This window comes from Pongo abelii, chromosome 9, assembly GCF_028885655.2.
Source record: "Pongo abelii isolate AG06213 chromosome 9, NHGRI_mPonAbe1-v2.0_pri, whole genome shotgun sequence".
In the NCBI taxonomy this organism is placed as follows: domain Eukaryota; kingdom Metazoa; phylum Chordata; class Mammalia; order Primates; family Hominidae; genus Pongo; species Pongo abelii.
In genome coordinates, this window is record NC_071994.2 from 96,939,227 (window position 1) to 96,963,932 (window position 24,706).

The window sequence follows — 24,706 nt, forward strand, 5'->3', positions numbered from 1 at the left end:
ATTGAGTCTATAATCACTAATGTTTCCTAGAAAGTATAGGATTTAGGAGTTAGATTCTATTTAGAAATACTTTCTCCAGATAAATATACTTCTCCTCCTCCTTGGAGTAAATGGGGACACTGGGCTCCCTTGAGTTGCCTGGGGATGGTGTCAGTATTTTGATCTATTTATACCAGTCCTGCTCAGGATCATAAAGTCCTTAATTAAGTTGTGTGTTTGGTGGTAAAGCCTGATCTTTAATGGAAGTAGGGTGGGGTCATCTTATTTAAAGCCACAGCTCTCACCATAGACCTCATTAGGCCATCAACACACATAAAGCCTTTTTCTTTCCAGTGAAATGCAGGGTTTTCATGGATGCTAACTCATGGGTGGAACTGCGCTTGAACATAAGTGAGGCTAGCCACTGCTCAAACCCCATTTTTGTAGAGTCTGTTAGTTGACCCAGCCACATCACTGCATCAGCCCAATGTACGGCAAGGGGCTTTGAGTATTCTAAGAAACAGGCCCTAGGATGGGTGTGAGAGAGAACACACACATCTATCTGAAAGAAGGACCAACTGAGGGGAAGCAGGGAGGAGACAGAGGTTTTTGTGAGCTTTGAAATAAAGAAAAGAATATCATCTGGTTAGTGCATGGTCTAAACAAATGGTAACTTTCAAATTTCAACTTCTGTCTTATCAGCACCAAAAATATTTTGTTTAGACTGATGCCATATGAATCTCTTGGAGCTGCTGTTATACCCTATATCAGTAAGTGATTGTTTCTGGCTGCCACTAGAGACTGGAGTATAATGTCTTTAACAAATTAGGATTTTGTATTCATTTGTAGAAGAATCCGGAAGTGGGCAGTCCAAGGCTGGTGGGATAGATGGTATAACAGGATCTCAGGGGCTTTCTGTATTTCTGATCCATCATCCTTAGCCTATGTGCTTTAAACCCTTTGTGGTTTCCCTCCTCAAGCACATTCATGGTCACAAGATTGCTGCTGGATCTCCAGCCATCGTGTCTATATTCCAGGAAGAAAGAGAGAAAGGCAAAAGGTAGAAGCAGAACGATTTTTGCTGCATCAGCCTTTTAAAGGGTTCTCATTGAAACCCTACCCAACCAATTTTACTTACATCTCATTGGATACTCATAGCCACAAAGAGGACTTGAAAAAATATAACCTTTCAGCTGTGTGCTTTTATGCCTGAATAAAGATAGAATTTGCCTCTGACACTAAGAAAGAAGGGGAGCATGAATATTGCAAGGCAGCTGGCAGTCCCTGCTACCCTCCCCTACCTCAGTTCTCTCCTGTTTTCCATGATTCACAGGCATCCTCTTAGTCCCCATCTTGTTTTTCCCACCTCCATATGATGGTCCCCCAAAGCCTGGTTAGCAGGACCTGAAAGATAACTCATTGACAGTATAATAAGTTAGCTAAGTGTCGCTGAGTATTTACTATGCTCCAGGCATTGCTTTAAAAGGTTAGCATACCATGAAGTGGGGTGACCAATCTTCTGTCCCTGGGAGGGAGATCAGGGGGCATCGGGAGGATTTCCCCAGCCAAGTGTATCCCAGCCTTGGTCTGAGGGAGATGCCAATGCAGTCCAGTTTGCTGGTAAAGTATGGGGCTCTGGCATCAACTGTCATGTTTAGAATTCTTGCCCCACTTTATGGGTGAGTAATTCAATCTCTCTTTGCCTCAGTTTTCTCATCAGTAAAATAGGGATAGTGATAGTACTTGCTTTGAGGGTGTATTAGTTTCCTGTGGCTGCTGTAACAAATTACCACAAACTAGGTGGCTTCAAACAGCAGCAATTTATTCTTCCCCAGTTTTGGAGGCCAGATGTCTGAACTGAATGTGTTGGCAGGGCCACACTGCCTCTGGAGGTTCTAAGGGAGGGGCCATTCCTTGACTCTTCCAGGTTCTGGTATCTGCCAGCATACCTTGGCTGTGGCTGCATCACTCTTATCTCTGCCTCCATTTTCATATCGTCTTCTTCTCTGTGTGTGTCTAGCCTATCTTTGCCTCTTACTTATAAGGACACTTTTGATGGCGTTTAGGGCCCACCCAGCTAATCCAGGATGATCTCCCCATCTCAAGATCCTTAACTTAATCACATCTGCAAAGACCCATTTTTCCAATAAGTTTCTGCAGATGAGGACTGCGAAGTTATATTTGGAACTTAGGATCTGCACATACTCAGACACAGTGCCTGCCTGTTGAGAGCACTTGATCAGCTCTCATGGTAGCTCTGCTGTCTCACGGGGCTCTTTGGAGAGCAGGAGCCCTGGGGGAAAGACCTTGGCTGATCACATTTTCCTCTTTTCTAACAAAGCTTTACGCTTTACCAGAAATAATCATAACTGTCATTGATTCAGCACCACTCTCCCAGTTGCTGTGTGTGGGGCTCCACACCTCTTCTCATTGAATCCTTATGATAGCTCTACCATGGTCACCAGTTTACAGCAGAGGAAACTGGTTCAGAGAGGTTAAGTCTCATCCCCATTTCACAACCAGCAAGTGAGAGAGTTGGGATTCAAGCTCGTTTTCATTCCCCCTCATCATGTCATTTGTTTTGAACACACCTTGTATATGAAGGGCTTCTGTGGAAATGAAGAGTGAAAAGGAAGGACCCAAGACATAGGTGGTGCCAGGGGACCCAGAGTGAAAGAATAATGCGTATAGAAGCACATCATCCAGATGGTATTAAAAATTATTAATCTAATAGGGAGGGTGCAGCTTCACCAAATTGAATGTGCAATCTCTGTCTCCACCCTTCCTTTTGCCAAGTGACACTTGTCTCAATTTCGTCTTTTTTTCTCCTTGGTGAAGAACGTTCCTTCTCAAGCTCAAACAATATTTCTTGTCCTTATTGTGACTCTTATGATCTCACATGTTGGCTCTGACCACACCTCTCTGCTAACGTTATTTTGCAGTTTATCTTCATCCTATATTTCCCTGCCCTCTCCACAGACATGTGGGCTCTGGACAGTAGAGTTGGCAGTTAACATTGTAAAACTGTGTGTTTATTGTCAAATGCATGTTTTGTTTCCCAACTAGATGGTAAAACTCTTGCATGCAGGGACTGAGATTAATACATCTTGGCCCCAGCTTCTAGTTTTATGTCCCAGACATAGTAGATGATCAGCAATTGCTCCAAGGAAGCTATCAGAAAACATCCCTCTAAAAGATGCAGAGGTCATGGGATTGCTGGTGTGGTTTACACCCCTGCAGGCTACGAACTCCTGAGAATCTAACCTGGAAGTCCAACTCTGTACTGTGTAGGGGATTCCCAAGGGCAGGTTTGTTTTGATAATGATTAATCTCCTCTGCTTTTGGAAGATATCTCCCTCCACAGGATTGGCCTCAGGCACTGGCAATGTAATGTTCCAAGTCGCCGTCTTGTCTTTAAGGCAGTTGCTAATGTTAACCTTCCTGGCCCCACTGGATTCCTTTGCAGCAGGAAGTAGACACCTCCTTAGCTTGAGTCAAGATGTTAGAATGCAGATTGAAAATCTTGAGGGATAGTGATTGCTCAGCCCCTCGCCATGGCTACGCGATAAACAACAGACGGCTCACCAATGTGACATTCTAACAAATATACTCCATTTAAATTGGAGGCTGCTTCATGGGGATGGCTCCCTTGAAGTTACTTCCTTACTTTGTTTCTTGGGCAAATTTGCATTTTATAGAACTCAAATGAGCTGGAGTTTCTGTTCTACTATTACAAATGCATAATATGTTCTCAATGGGTGGTTTGCTGTGTAGACACTAAAACAAAGTACTTTCTCTTTCTCTTATTTCTATCCCTTCCTACTTCTTTTTTTACTTTCAAGTTTTTTTTCCTATTTGTTAAAAAAGTATAGGATCTCACTATATTGCCCAGGCTGGTCTTAAACTCCTAGCCTCAAGTGATCCTCCCACCTTGGCCTCCCAAAGTGCTGGGATTAGGTGTGAGCCACCACACCCAGCCTCAACAGATTTTTATCAAATAGTTACTATAGTTTTTGTTTTGTGTTAAGTATCTTCCTAGGGCACCTTCATGGGTCAACCCTGTCCTGCTCTTGATGTGGAGTCAGTGCAGGGGAAGAAGTCCTGGGACAAGGAGGAAGCTATGGGTTCTCTTCACTGTCTGAGCAGGAGGCTCCTCCCGCAGCAGAGGAAGAAAGGGTCTTGCAATAATAATTAAATGCCCCCACCCAGAAGTGACACATGGCATTTCCACTCACAGCAAATTTGCCGGAACACTATGGCCCATCTAACTTGCAAAAGCAGAATCATTGTGGTCTTCTTCGGTTAGGAGGAAAGAAAAATTAGAATACGTAAGCTCTAAAAAGTTCTACTACAGTAATCATTTTGTGATCTTAGGAAAAAATACAGATGCCATGGTCTTGCCAGTAGAAAGTCTGATTCCATTGCCCTGAAGTGGGGCCTGAGAATAAAAATTTGGCAAATGTTCCAAATGATTCTGATGCAAGTGGTACATGGATGGATATTTGGGAACCACTGCTTTAGAAAACCCAATCCCCCGTTGGGGTGACTATTGGCTGTATAGGTGATAAGACTGATATGTGTCCAGGAATATGAAAAATAGTCAATGTATAACTCAGTGCCAAAATATGAAGCATATATAAGTGCTCCAGTCCCTACAGGGACTCAGCAAACACTTCACTGCCCCTCCTGATACTTATTTTGCCTCTTATTTGGTGCCTTTGCCAGACAACTCATGGTAAGACCTGGTCTTGTGGAGGTGATGGAGAAAGGTCTTGGGCAGAGGTGGGGTCAGCACCTCTTAGTAGATTAAAAGCAGCAGTACATATGTGAAGATGTGAGCATGTGTGCTCCACAAGCATTTGCATGTGGGTATACTTTTGTGTCTTCATGTGTGCAGTGGGAGAACAGGGTGGAGAAGTAGAGTCCAATGTCCATCCTTCCCTGTAGGGCCTGTTGGAATGATAAGGTCCTATGAATAATAGTTTTGTATTATAGATTTTTACCCATCAGGCTGAACCCAGAGAGCATACCAGGGATTCTGAATCTAATCCTTGCTGTACCACCTTACTGGGTGACCCATTGTCAGCTATAAAACTGGGCAACTCTGAGGCTTCTTAGCAAGCTTGGGGATGACTCAGTTTTTCCTCTGCCTCTTCCTCTTCCTTCTCCTTTTGCACATCTTGTTCAATCAGGAGTTGTATTCAGCTACTCTTTAACAGAATCCTGAAAAACAGAAGTGGTTTAAATCGATTAAAGATTTATTATTATTGCTTACATTAAAGACAGCCAGAGATTGGCAATCATCTGGGTCCCAGGTTCCTTTTGGCTTTCACTTGACCATCCCTAGGGTGTGACCCTCTTCCTCATTATCTCAAGATGGCTGCTGGAGCTCCAGTAATCATGTCTACATTTCAGGCATGAATAAAGGGAAGAGGATAAAAAGGGTGTCTTCCAGCTACACCTGGAGAAGTATCATTGAGTGACTTCTGCTTACATCTGATTGGCTAGAATTATGGCACATGACTATTCCAAGTTGCAAGCAAGTCTGAGAAATGCAACAGCCTCTATTATAAGGGTCCAGGGTCAGGCATCCCAACTTTTATATCCCATTCTCTTGCACAGGGAAATGTAAGTCTTTGCCTTCTAGAGTGGGAGAGGGCTAACTCTTGCTCCTGGGTAGACACATGCAGGCTTAGTGGATGCTTGGATACAAGAGACCCAGAATGTTCATAGATGGGCCCAAGACTTCAGCCTCAATGCCTGAGAGGAGAGTTGGCAAGCCAGAAGTTGAGCAGGGATAGTGAGCAGATGCCATGCTCTCTGCTCCAGAGGCCAATCCCCTTGCAGATCAGAACTCAATCCAACAACACCCTTTGTTGTGGCAGCTTTGTTTTTAGAAATAGAAGGCATGCAAGAGAATTTTGGCCCCTTGGTGGCCAAACAGCCTGGGTCTTCCTTTTTTTCAATAAAATGTGAGCTTGTTTTTAGAATTGAATTTGTAGGTACAGAGTAACCGCCCCTCCCCCTACAACAGTATAAAAGAGGATGAGTGAAAATAAACTTCTCATGCGTCCTCCCTCCCATCTGTGGCTTCAGTCTCATAGTCTGGAGGCTACACTTTGTTTCCCTGGTCACTTTCCAGATGTATTCTTTGCATATAGGTAAATGTGCATTGTTAAACACACACACACACACACACACACACACACACACACAAATGGGAGAATACATACAGCTCTGCAATTTGCTTTTTTTTTTTTATTAGTATCTTGGTGATCATGCCATATCAGCACCTGTAGACCACCTTATTCTTTTCTTATGGGTATGTGGCATGAATGCCGTCATTTATTTACCCAGCTGCCAGTTGAAGAACATTTTGGTCTTTCCAGGCTTTTGCTATCAAAATCATTCTCTAATTTTTTAAACAGGATTCCTGTCTTGATCACACTGTTTGGATTGGAAGCTGAACCTAGTAATTGGGGGACAGAGAACATTGCTGCCTCTGGGAGGTCTTGCCCTGTGATTCCTGGGGTTCTTCTCTAGTCAGGCCCATCTCTGGCTTCTCCATCGGGGGTCTAAACCCATGGGTTCCTTCTTGTCCCAGGACCTCCTCCTGACCTCGGACTCCACATCAAGGGTGGGATAGGGTTAACCCTGGGAAGGTTAATAATCGGGTGCTCTGGGCAGATAAATAGCACGGATCTCCTTCATCTATAGGAGAGGCTGAGTACTAAGGAGAGGAGAAAGTGGTCTGGTGATGGCCATTCTTACCTCCCTTTGGCTTCAAGCCAAAAACAGTCCACTCTACAGTTCACTGGACCAATTCTCCTTGGAATAGATTTTTGTGGCCACCTGTTAGTATTCGAGCATAACCTTTGGGGTGTCTTCACCCACCTCCCAAACCCCATCTCAAACAGCTAATCAAAGCCTACTTTCCAATGACATACAGTGCTTACCCCACAGAAGTTCCACAGGTTGCAATTTTCTCCAACTTCAATGTCATTTCCAGTGAATTTTATCCACCCTGAAATGCTTCCAGCTCCTCAGTGATGTTCCAGTGGCCTTTAGATCTGAGACCCAGCTGCTCTACCCCTTAATCTGGCTCAGCTGAAAACCCTGGGGGATTCTCCAGCCTCCGAGGCCAAGGCCTGCTTCATTAAAAGAGGCTTTGTTGCTGGTGGGTTTGACCTGGCTTATAATTTTATTACGTGGTCTGGGGCAGGCTGGATACCTCAGCTGGTTAGAGAGCTGGAGTGATAATCACTTTTTAGCTTGACTTTTAAACCTTGCTGTGCTCTCTTTAAATTATTTTCTTTTTAATTTTGCTATGCCGTAAGCTTCAGTTTACAAATTAGAAAATGTCAAGGTGGCTGTAAACCCCATTTGTTAGCAGGTCCCAACAGTCTTTGGGAGGCATACCCAGCAAACTGAAACCTATAAGGTTGTTATAGTAGGTAGCTAGTCAGGCATGAGCAGGGCAGGAGAGGGGTCTGCCTGACCAGGAATGTCAGGTAACCATCAGGTGATTGTTAACTGTCTCTCCAAAGTAATAATTGGTCACAGTCAGTGCCAGGGAAAGGCAGTCTCCCTATAGATAGAAAAAACCTAAAACTGGTGATCAGCAGCTTCCTGATAAGATCTCAGGAGCTGGGCAAATGGGCTCAAGCAAGTGCACTGAGGGGCAAAATGGCGGAGTTTAACTGGTATACGACCTTCCAGGGACATTCCACCGGTAAGGGAAGAATGCCTCACGTGAGCATGTGTACAGCTCCAGTAAACACACTGCACATGCTCATCTCCCAAGTGCTAGCAGGCCACTGCACATATGGACAACTCATGCCAAGGTAAGAATCAGGGGAGAAGGGTCACAAGAGCCCAGAAGTATAGCAATATATAAAACCCCAAGTCAAAAGGTCAAACTGCGCATTTGTTTTTCAAGTCGCCTGCTTGGCCCTTTTCCAAGGGTACTTTCCTTCCTTTTGTTCCTACTCTAAAGCTTTTTAATAAACTTTCATTCCTGCTCTAAAACTTGCCTCAGTCTCTCCTTCTGCCTTATGCCCCTTAGTTGAATTGAATTCTTTCTTCTGAGGAGGCAGGGATTGAGGTTGCTGCAGGCCCATATCAATTTGCTGCTGGTAACAAGGTCACATGTTGAATTTCTGAGAGCGGCTGGGTCTCAGATCTAAACAACTCAGTGTGTTTTCTCCCAGTAGTAAGATATGATGTCATCCAGGTGTAGAGAGGACCCAAAGACTCTGGAGCACTGTGTGGCCTGGCCATTTGTGTAGGGTAAGAAGAGCAACTATGTGCTTGGAGTGCCCCCACCCTCATATCCACAGCGAACATCTAGTGTGGATCATGGCGTTCTTCTCTCATTGAACTCAACCTCGACTTGTTTTCTAAGCAATTACCACCAATCAGATTTGGTGCACAAGATAAAATCTATTGGCTATCCTGGACCTAGAGGGTATTCAAATATTGCAACCTATGCTTTTCAGCAAATAGAGTTTGCAACACCATCCCAGCTTTAGCTTGCCGATATGGGGACAAACTCACACTGGTTTGTTTAAGTGCCAAAGCCATTAAACACCAACTCTGCCAGATGAGTTGCTGGGACTTAGGAACAAAAACGATGTTTAAAGGGATATTGTCTTCAATGAGCTCACAAACCAGAGATGTGCATATCTCACTGTAACACGCTTTGGTGAGTACCATTATTAGCACATGAACAGAGCACTGTGTATGTAGACAGGAGGAAAAGAGGAACAGTGTAAATCTACCTCAAAGGGTGCTTGGCAGGTAGAGAATGAAGAAGACCATTGAGGCCCAGGAAAAAGAATGTGCAGAAGTCTTAAAATGCTGAAAGGACATGGTGTGTACCAAGAAGGGAGTGTCTGATCTGGCAGAAGCATGGGGACCTGGGAGTTGGGGCAAAGAGGGAGGAAATGAGGTTGGAGAGAAAAGCTTTTGCTTCAAAGAGGACTTTTTCTGCTTTGATTTGAACCTGTGGATCCTTCTCCCCAGCTTGACTCAGATGTCCTTTCCTCCATCTGCCTAAGTGATTCTTCTACCTTCTAGGGTGGTTCCCATCTTCTGCTCCATGCAGGGATGGATTCCAGGCTGCTCAATATGTTAATCTCTAGCTCCATCATCCTGAAAAGTCTGCAGGGTGGGCAAAGTCACCATTTATTATTAAGACTGCTTAGGAGCTTTGAAGTAGGACTGCTTTGAAGTAGGAGTGCCTGAGTCACTGTATACTAATGTGATCATCTCTTTGAGGAAATGAAGATGAAGCCCTGAAAATATCTCTTTATCTTTTTGATCTATAGTGTTTTTCCCAACCTTAATGAAGCTAACAAAGATTCATTATTTAATACAAAGGCTATCAGACCTGGTGTGACTATATCAACAAAGGAATGTGGCTGTAAACCCCATTTGTCAGCAGGTCTGCCCGTTGTCAGAAAGAAGTGAGAGCAATGCAGAAAAGATGACATTTAAGTAAAGAAAGATAATAAAACTTCACAAAGAAAGTCCCAGACTAGACAGGCAAGCAGATGCCACCCTGGGCCACTGGGAGTAGGAGGCCCAGCTGAATCAGATACCAAGGAATAACATCCCCCAAATCAGGAATGAAGTTAAACAGAGCCCTGGTGAGCATACAGTTGAAATGACTCAGTGTTCAGAGGTGGAAGGTAAGGAAGGGGCTTGATCCAGTGAGCAGAAGCAGATGAGAAAAATCATGTGGGCAGGTATGTTGAAGAGGAATCAGATATAGGATCCTTCCAAAATTGTCTTCCTAAGACACAGATCTTGTCAAATACATCTGTTTAAGAATCTTCAGTGGCTCTTAGTTGAAGATACAATTACATATAAATGTCTTAGCCAAGCACTCAAATTTCTCCACAGTTTCACTCTTATCAAATTTTCTGGTCCTATAAAGCTGCCTGTGATTTCCTGAACTGACCTCTAATTCTCTCACCTGGATACCTTTCTCAAGCTCTTCCTTCTACTTGAGTAAGGTATTGAGGTGTTTCTCCCTCTGTCCTAAATTCCCATAACATATTCTTTTCCTACAATTCTTAGCAGTTTCGTTTGTGCAGGTAACAATGGCTTTGTTCCTTCCTCTTGACTACAAACCTACTTATTTAGAGATTGTAGCTTTTTTATTATTGTACTCAAAACAACATCTAGCCCAGTACTTTGCATGCTATAAATCCTTAATCTGTACTTGTTGAAAGTCAGCAGAATGGCTTTCAAGCTTACCCAAGACTGAAACAGAGGTGACGCCTGTGGGATCTTCTGGGAGAGTTCCTTTTTTTAAAAATTTTTTATTATACTTTAAGTTCTAGGGTACATGTGCACAATGTGCAGGTTTGTTACATATGTATACATGTGCCATGTTGGTGTGCTGCACCCATTAACTCATCATTTACATTAGGTATATCCTGGGAGAGTTCTTAAAGGGGTCATTTGGGGTGATAGGGGCAGCTAGAGCCTATGACAAAGGCAGGCAGAGCCTTCCTGTTGGTCCCCCTCCAGAGTGGTCATGATAGTCTCTTTTAAATTTAATTTTATTTATTACTTTCCTTTTATACCACCACTGAAATGCCTGAAGTTCATGGAAGCCCTTAAGGGCTTATTTTGTTAGGGCGACACAGTCATACATGAGTATAAATTTTATATATTCTGGTCCAGGAAATATGTCCACCTCAGAAGGAGCACTCTCCCTGGGTCTGTCTCTGGACAGAATAGGAATTCAAATGAGGTACAGTTAAAGGCTGAACCCCAAGGGTCTATGAGTTTATAGCTCCACCTGCTGATGTCTGAGGCTGGGGCTTGGGACTAGACAAGGGTGCCTGACCAAGGTATCTGCCTAGGATTCTGACTTGGAGAAAGGAGAGAAGACTCAAAGAGGATCATTGTGCCCTATGCTGAGAGGGGTGAGGGATGGGAAGAGTTGGTGCAGGACACTCTAGAGGAATTTGTGAGACTTGAGTCATCTCACAACTTTTCAGGCTCCAATGCCATAGAACAGAGTTTCTAGAGTCTTCTAGATCCAACTGTTCTACCCATCTTAGATTTACCCTGACACTCACTGTGGACCTGGAATGAACAAAACTGCATGAATTGCTCATTCTGGCGCAGAATAGGGGGATTGAATACTCTGTTAGATAGTAATTCCTTTGGGAAGGGCTGGGATAGGTTTTCTTTGGAAACGATTGGGAAAGAAATGAAAAACGGAAAAAATTATTAGGGCCACAGAAAAGTAGAAAAGAGAAGTGCTCCATGATACCTGATACGTGCTTAACACATTTTTTGAATAAATTATATGAATGATTGAATTCTTGGAACTGAGTAAAAGAATAGAAAGTACAATAAAATAAAAACAGAAAAAATGAAAAGAAATAGTCATACGATGATGAAAACAAGTAGGCATTGATTAGAGGGGAAAAAGTCAATAGCCAAATTTAAGAGATTAGAGGAACAAACAACTCTCAGACAGACTTCCTCCTATGGTTACCTGAAGCTCCAGACTCATGTCCCACTTCCAAGTACACAAGAAAGAGATCCTTCACAAGTCCCTAGATTTTCTCAGATTTAACCAACCAGACACTCTGTGGCTGTCCCTGAACTAATCATGGTGGCCCAGGGTAGGCTGGCTGGGGGATGAATGATATCAATTGGCCAGGTCTGGATCACAAGTCCTGCCCTAACAACAGCTTATTAGAGAAACTTGGCGTGCTCATGGGCTAGGCTGAGGCACTTGCTCCATTAGTGGGGCTGGCGGATGGAACCCCATCCGAAGCACAGAGAATGAGAGGGGGAAAGGTGTGCTCTCCCACTCTGGGCACACTCCTCACTCCTCAAAGAGTGGAGTGTGTGTGCCGAGTTGCCAAAACTTTAACATGTCTTCTACATCAACTTTTTCTATTTTTTTTTCTTGAGTAACTCTTCATTGTTCGAGAGTATACTGAAGCATTACTTCCTTAAGGAAACTTCCCCTGACTTATCTTTGACTCCAGATTAGATGTCCCAGAACATAATCTGTGTTCTCATAACTCTCCATTCCAGAATAGGGGCTCCTTCAAGGCAGGGGCTTTGTCTTTTTTCCTCCATATGCCTGGTACTGAGGGCAGGGCTTGGTATAATTAATGTTTGTTGGATAACTGAGAGAGAATAAATGCACAGACACTTGCAGAAGTGTGTCTCAGAGTAAGATGTGGCCTCTTGCCCCCAAAAGGGACACAGCTACATTGGGATGGCTGCACCCAGGAGTGGTGGAGCTTTTGCTCAAGCAGAAGCCAGTATTTATGGAGCTGGAACTAGGATGGGAGCTTCAAGCCAAGCAAATAGACTGAGAATGGGGAAGGGGGCTTCACCTCTCCAGGAGAAGATTGTCAGGCAACTCCCAAGTGGTGCTATTGTTTCAGGCTTCCAGACACCAGGGACTGAGTCTGCCCTATGTCTAGGTCCCCAGGAGGGCATCTGGTCATCTCAAGTCTTAGAATTCTGTTTTTCTCATGTCCACCCCTTTTCTTCTATTGCACCACCCCCTTCTGGTCTCATAACAGTCTCTCTGCTCCTTAACTTTGCTCTGCCTTTTCCTCAACTCCTCTAAAACTTGCACACCACTGCCATAGAAGGGTCCTTGAACACATGATTATTATGTCACCCATTTTGTGAAAAACCTCAGTGAGTCTCAGTGCTTCCAAGATAAATTTTAAATTCTCCAACCCGGAATTAAACTTGTCAGTCTATCTCCGGAACTTACCTGCATCCTTATCTCTCACTCCTCACTTCCTAGACCTGTGCACCAGCCTATAACCTGCTTTTCCCATTCCGTCTGCACTGCTTCCTTCTCACTGTACATCTGTTGTCCCGCTTAGTGTCCTCACTTTTCCTTTTTGTTATATCCTACTTCTCCTTAATTCTTGCAATTGTCTGACCTCTTGTACCCACAACAATTTTTTCCTTCTCCAAACCATATATATATTTTTTTTTTTGAGACAGGATCTTGCTCTGTCATCCAGGCTAGAGTGCAGTGGTGCGATCTTGGCTCACCAGAGCCTTAACTTCCCAGGCTCAAGTGATCCTCCCACCTTAGCCTCCCAAAGTGGGATTACAGGCATGAGCCACTACACCTGGCTATTTTTTTTTAAGACAGAGTCTTGATCTGTCACCCAGGCTGGCACGATCATGGCTCACTGCAGCCTTAATTTCCCAGGCTTGAGTGATCTTCCAGCCTCAGCATATCAGGTAGCTAGGACTACAGGCGGCCCACCACCATGCCCAGCTTTTTTGTTTGTTTGTTTGCAGAAACAGGGTCTCACTATGTTGCCAAGGCTGGTCTCAAACTCCTAGGCTCAAGAGATCTGCCTGCCTTGGCCTCCCATTGCTGGGATTACAGGTGTGGACCACTATGCCTGGCCTCCCTGAACTATTACGTTCCTAGAAATGTTGAGCCTGTATCTGTTGTATCAACCATTCACTTGACACTTAATCATCTAAGCCCGTTATTTGATTACAAACTTTTGTACACCATCTAGTCACAGGCTGGGAATGCAGTAAATGTGCAATGAGTGTTAGTTAAATGAAAAAGCAAAGGGGAACATGTTGAGTGGAAAGGGGCAAATTTGTAGTGTGGCTTTAGAGTTCTTTGGATTTGTTTTAGTTTGATTGTGAATACTGCTTGTGCCCTTTGGCTTGCCACTTAATTGCTGAATCTCATTTCCACATTAGTAAATTGAGGATAATCTTCCCAGCCCTACAGAGGTTGCAGCTTATAGTGAACACCAAATGAGAGGTCATACATGCAATACTTTATAAACTCCTAATGGTAAGCTATTAGGGCTTCTCTTTTCATTTCAATTAAAAATGTTTTTCTTCTTACTTTTAGACTTGCAACCTTATTTCTTGAAAGAGGGCCCAACAGGATAGGCAGTATTTACAAAAAGGCTGTTTACAGACACTTCACGGATGGAACCTACTCCATAGAGATCCCCAAACCTCCCTGGCTTGGATTCCTGGGCCCCATCTTGAGGGCTGAAGTGGGTGATGTGATTGTCATTCATTTAAAGAACTTTGCTTCTCGACCTTACTCTCTGCATCCACATGGCGTTTTCTACAACAAAGATTCAGAAGGTAAATATCAATCCTTTATTATTGGGGTCTTGTCTCTATTTCATAAGTAAGGTAACTGTCAGAGTTAAAGAGATTTTAGGAGCACAATGATTACATGGATATATTTATCTTCTCTCTGTCTCCTTCTTCTCCATCCATCTCCATCTATCTATTCTGTCTCTCTCTTCCCTTTCTTGCTTTTTTTTTTTTTTTTTTTTGAGAGGTACTTTCACTCTGTTGCCCAGGCTGGAGAGCAGTGGCATGATATCAGCTCACTGCAACTTCTGTCTCCCTGGTTCAAGATATTCTCCTGCCTCAGCCTCTCTAGTAGCTGGGATTACAGATGTGCACCATCACGCCCAGCTAATTTTTTTTGTATTTTTAGTAGAGAAAATATGGTTTCACCATGTTGGCCAAGCTGGTCTCAAACTCCTGACCTCAAATGATCCGCCCACCTCGGCCTCTCAAAGTGCTGGGATTACAGGCGTAAGCCACCATGCCTGGCTCCCCTTCATGCTTTTTCTTTCCCTTATTTCCTCCCTCTCCTCTTTCTTGCTCTTCTTTATGTTGACACAGAACTCCTCAGTACCTGCTCCACCACGCCTCGGGAGCACACTAGCTTTCTTCCTTGTCACTTAGTTGTGCCTGATTTGCACACTGGATAAAGGGCAACACGCTCCTATCTCCAGTAGCAGCCTTGGCTGTGGGTACATTTTTATCAACAGAAGCTGATCCCCACTCCTTGCTTCAGGCTGCTGTTTTTGGTGCTGCCTTTGTGAAGCAGCCCTGTCTTCCTTCTTGTGTGTACATTAGGAGTTTCATTAGGGCAGTTTCTGGATTCCTCCCTAATTGAAAAATATTAAACAGCTTTCTTAGACTTTTGAGACAGAAGTATTTCTCCAACATCAAAAATATTTTTTTTGAATCCTGTATTTCATTCTTGCTCATGACCTGGTGGAATAGGTTGAAAGGTGCTGTACCTGCTAGGTGACTGCTTCTAGGAAATGTGCCAGCACAGTGCCATTAACTCTGATGCAACTCACATTATCATCAAGGAGGAGTTTCTGGGCATTAACAAATATCCCAAGGCAGCCTAACTTGTGAGGCAGCTGCCCCAGCCATGTCTCTATAAGCAGCCAGAGGAGAGAACTCTGATGGTGAACACACAACTGGGATTGCCCTTTGTTCTGGGCTCTTTTCCTCCACTTGGAGTGCAGCCAAGATTTGGTAGTTCTTAGTTGTTGAGGATGAGCACAAAAATTGTGCCAGGTAAACTTTAAGGTGTAACTATGAATGCATTTTCTTTAATACAGTTTTTTTAACTTTTATTTTAAGTTCAGGGATATAAGTGCAGGTTTGTTACATAGGTAAACTTGTGTCATAGGGATTTGTTGTAAAGATTATTTCATCACCCAGGAATTAAGCCTAGTACCCATTAGCTATTTTTCCTGATCCTCTCCCTCCTCCAACCCTCCACCCTCTGCTAGGCCCCAACGTGTGATGTTCCCCTCTATGTGTCCATGTGTTCTCATCATTTAGCTCCCACTTATAAGTGAGAATATGCGATATTTGGTTTTCTCTTCCTGTGTTAGTTTGCTAAGGATAATGGCCTCCAGCTTTATCCATGTCCCTGCAAAGGACATCATCTCATTCTTCTTATGGCTGCATAGTATTCCAAGGTGTATATGCATGTCATTTTCTTTATCCAGTTTTTCACTGATGAGCGTTCAGGTTGACTCCATGTGTCTTATTTATGCTGCAGGTAGAAAGTAAAGATGTACCAAGATAGTTGTGCCTGCCTTTTCAAGTATGGAAAAAATAGGGGCATCTTTAAGTGTAATTTTTGTCTTCATTCCTCCATATGTTTCTGGAAAGCATACCTTAATAGAGTTAATGGTGTCCTGAAAAATCATTTAGGCCAGTGATTCTAAAGCTTTATAGGGCTACAAATTCTTTTTTCAAAAAAATTGTGGTAAAACATATGAACATAAAATTTACCATTTTAACAATTTTCAAGTGTTCAATTCGGTGGCATTAATTACATCCACAAGGTTGTACAATCATCACCATTATCTATTTCCACAACCTTTTCATCATCCCAAACCGAAACTATATAGCCATTAATCAATACCTCTCCATTCCTCCCTTTTGCTGCCCCACTGGTAACTTCTATTCTACTTTCTATGTCTATGAATGTGCCTTTTGTGTCTGGCTTATTTCACTTAGCATAATATTTTCAATGCTTATGCATATTGTAGTATGCATCGTAATGTAATTCCTTTTAAGGCTGAATACTATTCAATTGCATGTATATACCACACTTTGTTTATCCGTTCATCTGTTGATGGATGCTTTGGTTGTTTCCACATCTTGGCTATTGTGAATAATACTGCTATAAACATTGGTGCACTACAGATCTTTCTGAGCATCTGTGAGAGCCATGAGCCCTTGCACCAGAAAAATATGTATGTGCGTAATTTCTTTTTGAGATGGGGTCTTAATCTGTCACTCAGGCTGGAGTGCAGTAGTGCAATCATGGTTCATTGCAGCCTTGAACTCCTGTGCTCAAGTGATCCTCCTGCCTCACCCTCCCAAGTAGCTGGGACCACAGGCATCTGCCACTACACCTGGGTAATTTTTAAAATTTTTTTGTAGAGATGGGATCTTGCTGTGTTGTCCAGGCTGGCCTCAAATTCCTGGCCTCAAGCAGTCCTCCTACCTTGGCCTCTCAAAGTGCTGGGATAACAGTCATGAGCCACTGTGCCCAGCCTGTGGACAAAATTTTGAACCCACTTTTAAAAGGTTCTCAGAGTCCCTGAAAACATACTTATATCCTTAAATTAAGAACATTTCAAATGTTGCTTACCCAGGAAACCTTCTCTCTATCCTGTCTGCAGGACTCTCCCATTTCAGAAGTGTGTTGGTTTATCTCATAACACTTAATACTGGCTGGACATGGTGGCTCATGCATGTAATCCCAGCACTTTGGGAGGCCAAGGTGGGTGGATCACCTGAGGTCGGGCATTTGAGACCAGCCTGGCCAACATGCGAAACCCCATCTCTACTAAAAATACAAAAAATTAGCCAGGAGTCGTGGCACATGCCTATAACCCCAGCTACTTGGGAGGCTGAGGAAGGAGAGTCTCTTGAACCTGGGAGGTGGAGGCTGCAGTGAGCCGAGATCATGCCATTGCACTCCAGCCTGGGCAACAGAGCAAGACTCCATCTCAAAAGAAACAAAAAAACAAAACAAAACAAAAACAAAAACAAATGCCACTTAATACTGGTATAGCAGACATACAAATGGCCAACAGGTATATTAAAAAAATGCTCAACATCACTAATCATTGCGGAAATGCAAATCAGAACTACAATGAGATCTCATCTTACCCCAGCTAAAATGGCTATTATCAAAAAGACAAAAAATACCCCCCCCAAACCCAGAAAACAAAAACAACCAGATACTGGCAAAGACACAAAGAAAAGAGAATACTTATACACTGTTGGTGGGAATGTAAATTAGTACAGCCACTACGGAAAACAGTGTGGAGATTCTTCAAAAAATGAAAAATAGAACTACCATATGACCCAGCAGTCCCACTACTGAGCATTTATCCAAAGAAATAAACCTTTCATTGAGCACTCATCAGGTGCCATACACTGATTCTGGGTCCTGAGAATAAAAGATGAGTGAATCGCAGGCTGTAGTTAAAAAAAAAAAAAAATCAATGACCATAAGTATAAGGAGTTAATTTCAGTGCTCTTAATTCTGCTCCATTGATCTATATACTTATCCTTGGACCAATGCCACAATGTCTTGATTACTGTGAAATTCTAGTAAGTTTTGAAATGGAGTCGCATAAATCCTTCAACTTTGTTATTCTTTTCAAGGCTTTTTGGCTATTTAGGTTCTTTGCCCCCATATATATATTTGATCAGCTTATTAATTTTTACCAAAAAAAAATCAGCTAGGATTTTGATAGCAGTTGCTTTGCGTTAATTTGGTTGATAAATTGTAGGAAAATTCCATGTGCATTTAAAAACAAATGGCCATCTTACCAGTATTGAGTCTTTCAATCCATGAACGTGGAATTTAGGTCTTTAATTTCTCTCAATTATGTTTTCGTTTTTAGTATACAAGATTTGCATTTCTTTTGTTAAATTTATTCCAAAGTATTTTATTTTTTCTGTTGATGTTATGAATGGAATAGTTTTCTTGATTTCATTTTTGGATTGTTTGGTGCTAGTGCATAGAAATAGAATTAATTTTTGTATGTTGAAGTTATATTCTACTTCCTTGCTAAACTTGTTTGTTAGTAGATGTTTAGTGGATTTCTTGGAATTTTCTACATATGGACTTAAGCCATTGTGAATGAAGAGAGTTTTAATTCTTCCTTACCAGTCTGTATACCTTTAAGTTTTTTCTTTTGACTTATTACGCAGCTATAACCTTTAGGAAAATATGCAATATTAGTAGTGAGACCAGATATTCTCACCTTTTTCCCAGTCTTAGGAAGAAAGCATTTTGTCTTCCTCCATTAGGCATGAGGTTAGCTGTACATTTTTTTCTAGGTGGCTTTTTATCAGATTGAGAAAGTTTCTTTCGTTTTTTTAATTTTGAATTTTTGTGGGAACATAGTAGATGTATATGTTTATGGGTCGCATGAGATATTTTGATACAAGCTTGCAATGCATAATAATAACATCACAGTACATGGAGTATCCATCACCTCAAGCATTTATGCTTTGTGTTTCAGACAATCCAGTTATACTCGTTTCATTATTCTAAAATGCACAATTAAATTATTTTTGACTATTGTCACCCTGTTGTGCTAGCAAATAATAGGTCTTATTAATTCTTTCTGTTTTTTGTATCCATTAACCATCCCCACTTCCTCCCACCTTTCCACTACCCTTCCTGGCTTCTGGTATCCATCCTTCTATTCTCTATGAGTTCAATTGTTTTAATTTCTAGTTCCCACAGACAAGTGAGAACATGTGAAGTTTGTCTTTCTATGCCTGGCTTATTTCACTTAACATAATGACCTCCGGTTCCATCTGTATTGTTGCAAATTCTTTCTTGTGGCTGAATAGTACTCCATTGTGTATATGTACCACATCTTTATCCATTTGTCTGCTGATAGACACAGTTTGCTTCCAAATCTTGGCTACTGTGAATAGTGCTGCAATAAACATGGGAGTGCAGATATCTGATTTCCTTTTTGGGGGGTACATTAAAATGGGATATGTACCCATACCAGTGGCATTGCTGGATCATATGATAGCTCTGTTTTTAGTTTTCTGTGGAAATTTCAAACTGCTCTCCATAGTGGTTGTACTAATTTACATTCCCACCAACAATGTACAAGGGTTCCATTTTCTCCACATCCTCACTAGCATTTTTTATTGCCTGTCTTTTGAATAAAAGTCATTTTAACTGGGTTGGAAGAATATCTCATTGTAGTTTTGATTTACATTTCTCTGATGACCAATAATGTTGAGCACCTTTTCATACACCTGTGTACCATTTGTATGTCTTCTTTTGAGAAATAGCTATTCAGATCTTTTGCCCATTTTTTAATCTGGTAATTAGATTTTTTCCTATAGCGTTCCCTATATATTTTGGTTATTAATCCCAGATAGGTAGTTCGCAAATATTTTCTCCCATTCTGTGGGTTGTCTCTTCACTTTGTTGATTGTTTCCTTTGCTGTGTAGAAGCGTTTTAACTTAATGTGATCCCATTTGTCCACTTTTGCCTTGGTTGCCTGTGCTTGTGGGGTATTACTCAAGAAATCTTTGCCCAGACTAATGTTCTGGAGAGTTTGCCCAGTATTTTCTTGTAGCAGTTTTATAGTTTAAGGTCTTAAAGTTTTTAATCCATTTTGATTTGGTTTGATTTTTGTCTATGGTGAGAGATAGGAGTCTAGATTTATTCTTTTGCATATGGATATCCAGTTTTCCCAGTACCATTTATTGAAGAGACTGTCTTTTCCCCAGTGTGTGTTCTTGGCACCTTTGTCAAAAGTTAGTTCATTGTAGATGTATGGATTTATTTCCAGGTTCTCTATTCTGTTCCATTTGTCTATGTGTCTGTTTTTATGCCAGTACCATGCCATTTGGGTTACTATAGCTCTGTAGTGTAATTTGAAGTCAGGTAATGTGATTCCTCCAGTTTTGTCCTTTATACTTAGGATGGCTTTGGCTATTCTGGTTTTCTTGTGGTTCCATATAAATTTTAAGAATGTTTTTTCAATTTCTATGAAGACTGTCATTGGTATTTTGATAGGGATTGCTTTGGGCAGTATGAACATTTTTACAGTATTGATTCTTCCAATCCATGAACATGAAGTGTTTTTCCATTTTTTTTGTCCTCTTCAATTTCTTTCATCAGTGTTTTCTAGTTTTCATTATAAAGATCCTTCATTTCCTTAGTTAAGTTAACTTCTAGGTATTTAATTTTATTTGTAGCTACTGTAAATGGGATTACTTTCTTGATTTCTTTTTCAGATTATTCACTGTTGGCATATCGAAATACTACTGATTTTGTATGTTGACTTTGTATCCTGCAACTTTACTAAATTTGTAAGTTATAATAGTTTTTGGTGGAGCCGTTAGGTTTTTCCAAATATAAGATTATATCATCTGCAAATAAGGATAATTTGACTTTTTCCTTTCCAGTTTGGATGTCCTTATTTCTTCCTCTTGTCTGATTGTTTTAGCTGGGACTGGAGGAAATTCCTTTGTATTCCTAGTTTGTTGAGAGTTTTTCACTAAGTAAGTACTGGATTTTGTTCAATACTTTTCTATATCCATTGAGATGGTCATGTGGCTTTTCTATATCTATTGAGATATATTGATATATTATTACGTTAACTAATTTTTGGATGTTAAGCCAACCTGGCAATCGTGGGATAAATCCCATTTGGCCATGGCGTAGAATCCTTTTTATATGCTGATGGATGCGATTTGCTAATATTTTATTAAGAATTTTTGTGTCTAAGTCATGAGGGATCTTGGTCTGTAGTTTTCTTGTGATGTTTGTATCTGATTTTGTTGTCAAGGTAATACTTGCCTCATAGAATGAATTGGAAAGTCTCCACTCTTCTATTTTCTGAAAGATTTTGTAAAGGATTGGCATGGATTTTTCTTAGTATTTGATAGAATTTTTATATGAAACCATCTGAACCTGAATTTACTTTCAGGGAGGATCTTTAGTTACTAATTCAATTTCTTGTTATAGGTATATTCCAATTTTTTATTTTTATATTTTAGTCAGTTCTGGTAACTTGTGTCTTCCTGGAAATTTGTGTGTTTCATCTCAGTTGTCTAATATTTTGGCAGAAAGTTGCCTATAATATTTCCTTATAATCCTTTTAATTTCTCTATGGTCAGTGATGTTGCCTCTTTCATTCCTGACTTTGGCAATTAGTGTTCTCTTTCTCTCTTGGCCAGTCTAAATGAAGTTGTCTCAATTTTGTTGATCTTTTCTGAGTACCAACTTTTGGTTTCATCTATTTTGTATTTTTTTTCTGTTTTCTCTTTCATTGATTTCTGTTCCAATCTTCATTTCTTCTTTCTACTTGCTTTGGTTTTTTTTTTCTCTTCTTTTTCTAGTTTCTTAAGATGAAAGCTTAGATTATTGATTTGAGAGTTTTTTTAACTTCTGAGATAGATGATTTAAAATCTAAATTTCCTTTTTAAATATGGCTTTACCTGTATCTCATAAATTTTGATATTTTTGTCTTCATTTTCATTCAGTTCAAAATATTTTACAATTTCTCTTGTGATTTCTTCTTTGACCTATGGGTTACTTAGAAGTCTATCATTTTATTTCCAAATATTTAGATGATTTCAAAGATTTCTTTCTGTAGATATTTAATTTAATTCCATTGTGATTGAAAAATATGCTTTGTATGATAGTAATCCTTTTCAATGTATTGAAACTTATTTTATGCCTAGTATATGCTCCATTCTGGAGAATCATCCATGTTCTCTGTAAAGAAGGTATAGTCTACAGTCATTGGGTGCAATGTTCCAGAGACATCATTTAGGTATAATTGGTTGATAGTGTTGTTCAAGTCTCCTATATCTTTGCTGATTTTCTGTTTAGATGTTCTATCAGTTATTGAGAGTTGAGTACTGAAATCTTCAACAATTATTGTTGAGTTGTCTATTTGTTCTTTTTTTCTGGGAAGGTCTGAGTGTCATTTATTAACAACAGTTTATACAGATCTGTTTTCAAAGCACAGGCACAGAGCCCTGGAGAAGAGCAGTTTCTGAACAAGGAAGCCAGGAACACAGGATGTACACATCTTTGGCAGGCATGTTTAGCCCCAGAAGGATTCAATACTTCAAGTTGGAATCCCATTGGATATTTGAGAGGGACCAAAATTGAGGGTAGAAAGAAGTCTTCAACAGGACTCAGATCTCAGTCTAGGGCTCTTCTTGCACTATCTGAGTCCATCCAAGTATTAGGACCCTGGGGGGCAACAATCAGGCCTACCCATTTCAACAGAAGCAGATTCTTCAATCTGCACTCAGTTAGTTCACACTTGTTTCCACTGGTCACACAGTTAAAGAGAATCAGCCTTATAGTAAGAGACAGACCACTTTCTCTCTGACCCTCTCCAGAACCTCTCTTCAGCTCCATCTGTGCAGGAACTGCTGGGAAAATTGAAGCCTACCTTTTCAATTCAGCTGCATGTGCCTTTACCCTCAAATCTTCAATCAATGGCAGGATGGAGGCTACATGTGTACTCAGGCTGACAACTGTTCTCCCCAGTCCATCACACACATTGCCCTACCTTAGTTCTGCCAACTGCAGCACCTAGGCTGGAGCTACAGTAGACCTCAAATTGAGACCTAAAGCCAGTCTGCCTAGGCACTTGGGAACTTTTCGTAGGGGAGTGGATAAAAAAGTCGTTGAATGTGCAAAGAAAGAAAGAGCTTCATTTGATAATTAGACATCTGAAGTGATTTTACTTTTATTTTCTTCACTTTAAGCCAATCATGAAATTTCACAGTGATTTCTCAGGTAGGAGCAGAAGGAGGACACTGTTAAGAATCACTGGGGCTGTGGCCCAGTTGGCTTGAGGAAGTACAGGCAGGGTGGGTCCTTACTGGGGCAGCTGGAGGGGCACAGACTGCTCTGCCAGAAGGTAGGTGATGTTATGAGAGCATAAGAACTGGTATGCAATGTCATCTGTAGCTTCCAGCTTGTGTAGCTCAATCTGGCCATCACCTGTGGTGGCCAGTGAGTTGGCACTCAGCTCAGCTGCCTTGGAGACTCCCTTGGCAGAGATGATGGCCACCTTTTTCTACTGCTCAGATTTTCCACCACGAATCTGGGCCTCTCTGATTCCTGCTGAGCCACCTGTTTCACTCCTACCACTTCTGTGAACTCCTTCCCAAAGGTCAGATGTGTCAAGGACACATCATCCAAGATGAGCTCAAAGGTGGCTACTTAGTCTGCAAGGTCGTTGCTAACCTGCCTGGAGACCAGCTCTCTCTGGGTGATCAGTTCTCCAGCATCAAATTAAGCCATCAGTAACATGAGGATCTTTTCACATCATCCAGGATGAGCTCAAAGGTGGCTGCTTGCTCCGTAAGATCGTTGTTAACCTGCTTGGAGACCAGCTGTCTCTGGGTTATCAGTTCTCCAGTATCAAAGTAAGCAATCAGTAACGTGAGGATCTCTTAGTGATGTACAGCAGCACACGCTCATCATAGTCCTCTCCAATGCTGGTGAAGATGTGAGGAAGCTGGCTAGTGACAGGCTGGAAGACAATGCGCTCTGTGATCTTGACATTCTGTAAATCTTCGCTACCAGTGATGACTGGTGTGTTTTGTGATCAAGAGTAGCAGTCAATGATAATTGGTTTCTGTACCCATAGGATGAGAAAATGAGTTCCTTTCCCTACTGCAATGTCCTGTACTCCATGGAATCTGCCAAAGATTTAGCTCTGTGCTCAGCATCCACATAATATAAGTCAGAGCCTACCGTGCCTCCTGTAACAGCTAAGGCCAGGCCAAACTTGCCAATGGACTCTAACACTTTGGCAGCCATGTTTCCTTCTGCTGGACCCTTTCACAGCCAGCTTCCATTCTCTGTTCTTTAAATTAAGTCAGTTTTTCCTGCATGTATTTTGATGCATTTTTGTTAGATACGAATACATTTATAATTGTTATATTTTCCTGATATATTGACCCTTTTATTGCAACAAAATATCTTTGTCTCTAATAACATTTCTTGTCTTAAAATCTATTTTGTCTGTTATTGATATAGCCTCTTACTTTTGCTATTTTAATTATTTTACTTTCAACCTATTTGTGTCTTCGAAGTAAGACACAATACAAACAGCATATAGTTGAATTTTGCTTTTTTTCCCCCAGTTTGACAATCTCTACATTTTGATTGTGGTGTTAGACCATTCACAGTTAATGTAATTATTTATTAGTTTGATTTATATTTGTCATTTTGCTAATATTTTCTATATGTCTCCTGTATTTTTTGTTCCTCTCGTCCTCTTTTACTGCCTTCTTTTGTGTTAAACAAATATTTCTTAGAATAATGTTTTAATTTCTGTTTATTTTTTAGCCTATATA

General features: G+C 41.2%; 1 protein-coding gene and 1 pseudogene across 1 annotated transcript in view; one reads left to right on the top strand and one right to left on the bottom strand.

Moving 5' to 3' along the window:
- HEPHL1 (hephaestin like 1) overlaps positions 1–24,706 on the top strand; it is a 93,515-nt gene that overhangs the window by 3,830 nt on the left and 64,979 nt on the right. Inside the window, exon 2 of the mRNA XM_024255657.2 lies at positions 13,877–14,121. Within this exon, the coding sequence (XP_024111425.2) occupies positions 13,877–14,121 (245 nt within the window). The remainder of the gene's footprint in view (positions 1–13,876; positions 14,122–24,706) is intronic.
- Positions 23,218–24,180, bottom strand: LOC129048735 (prohibitin 1-like; annotated as a pseudogene).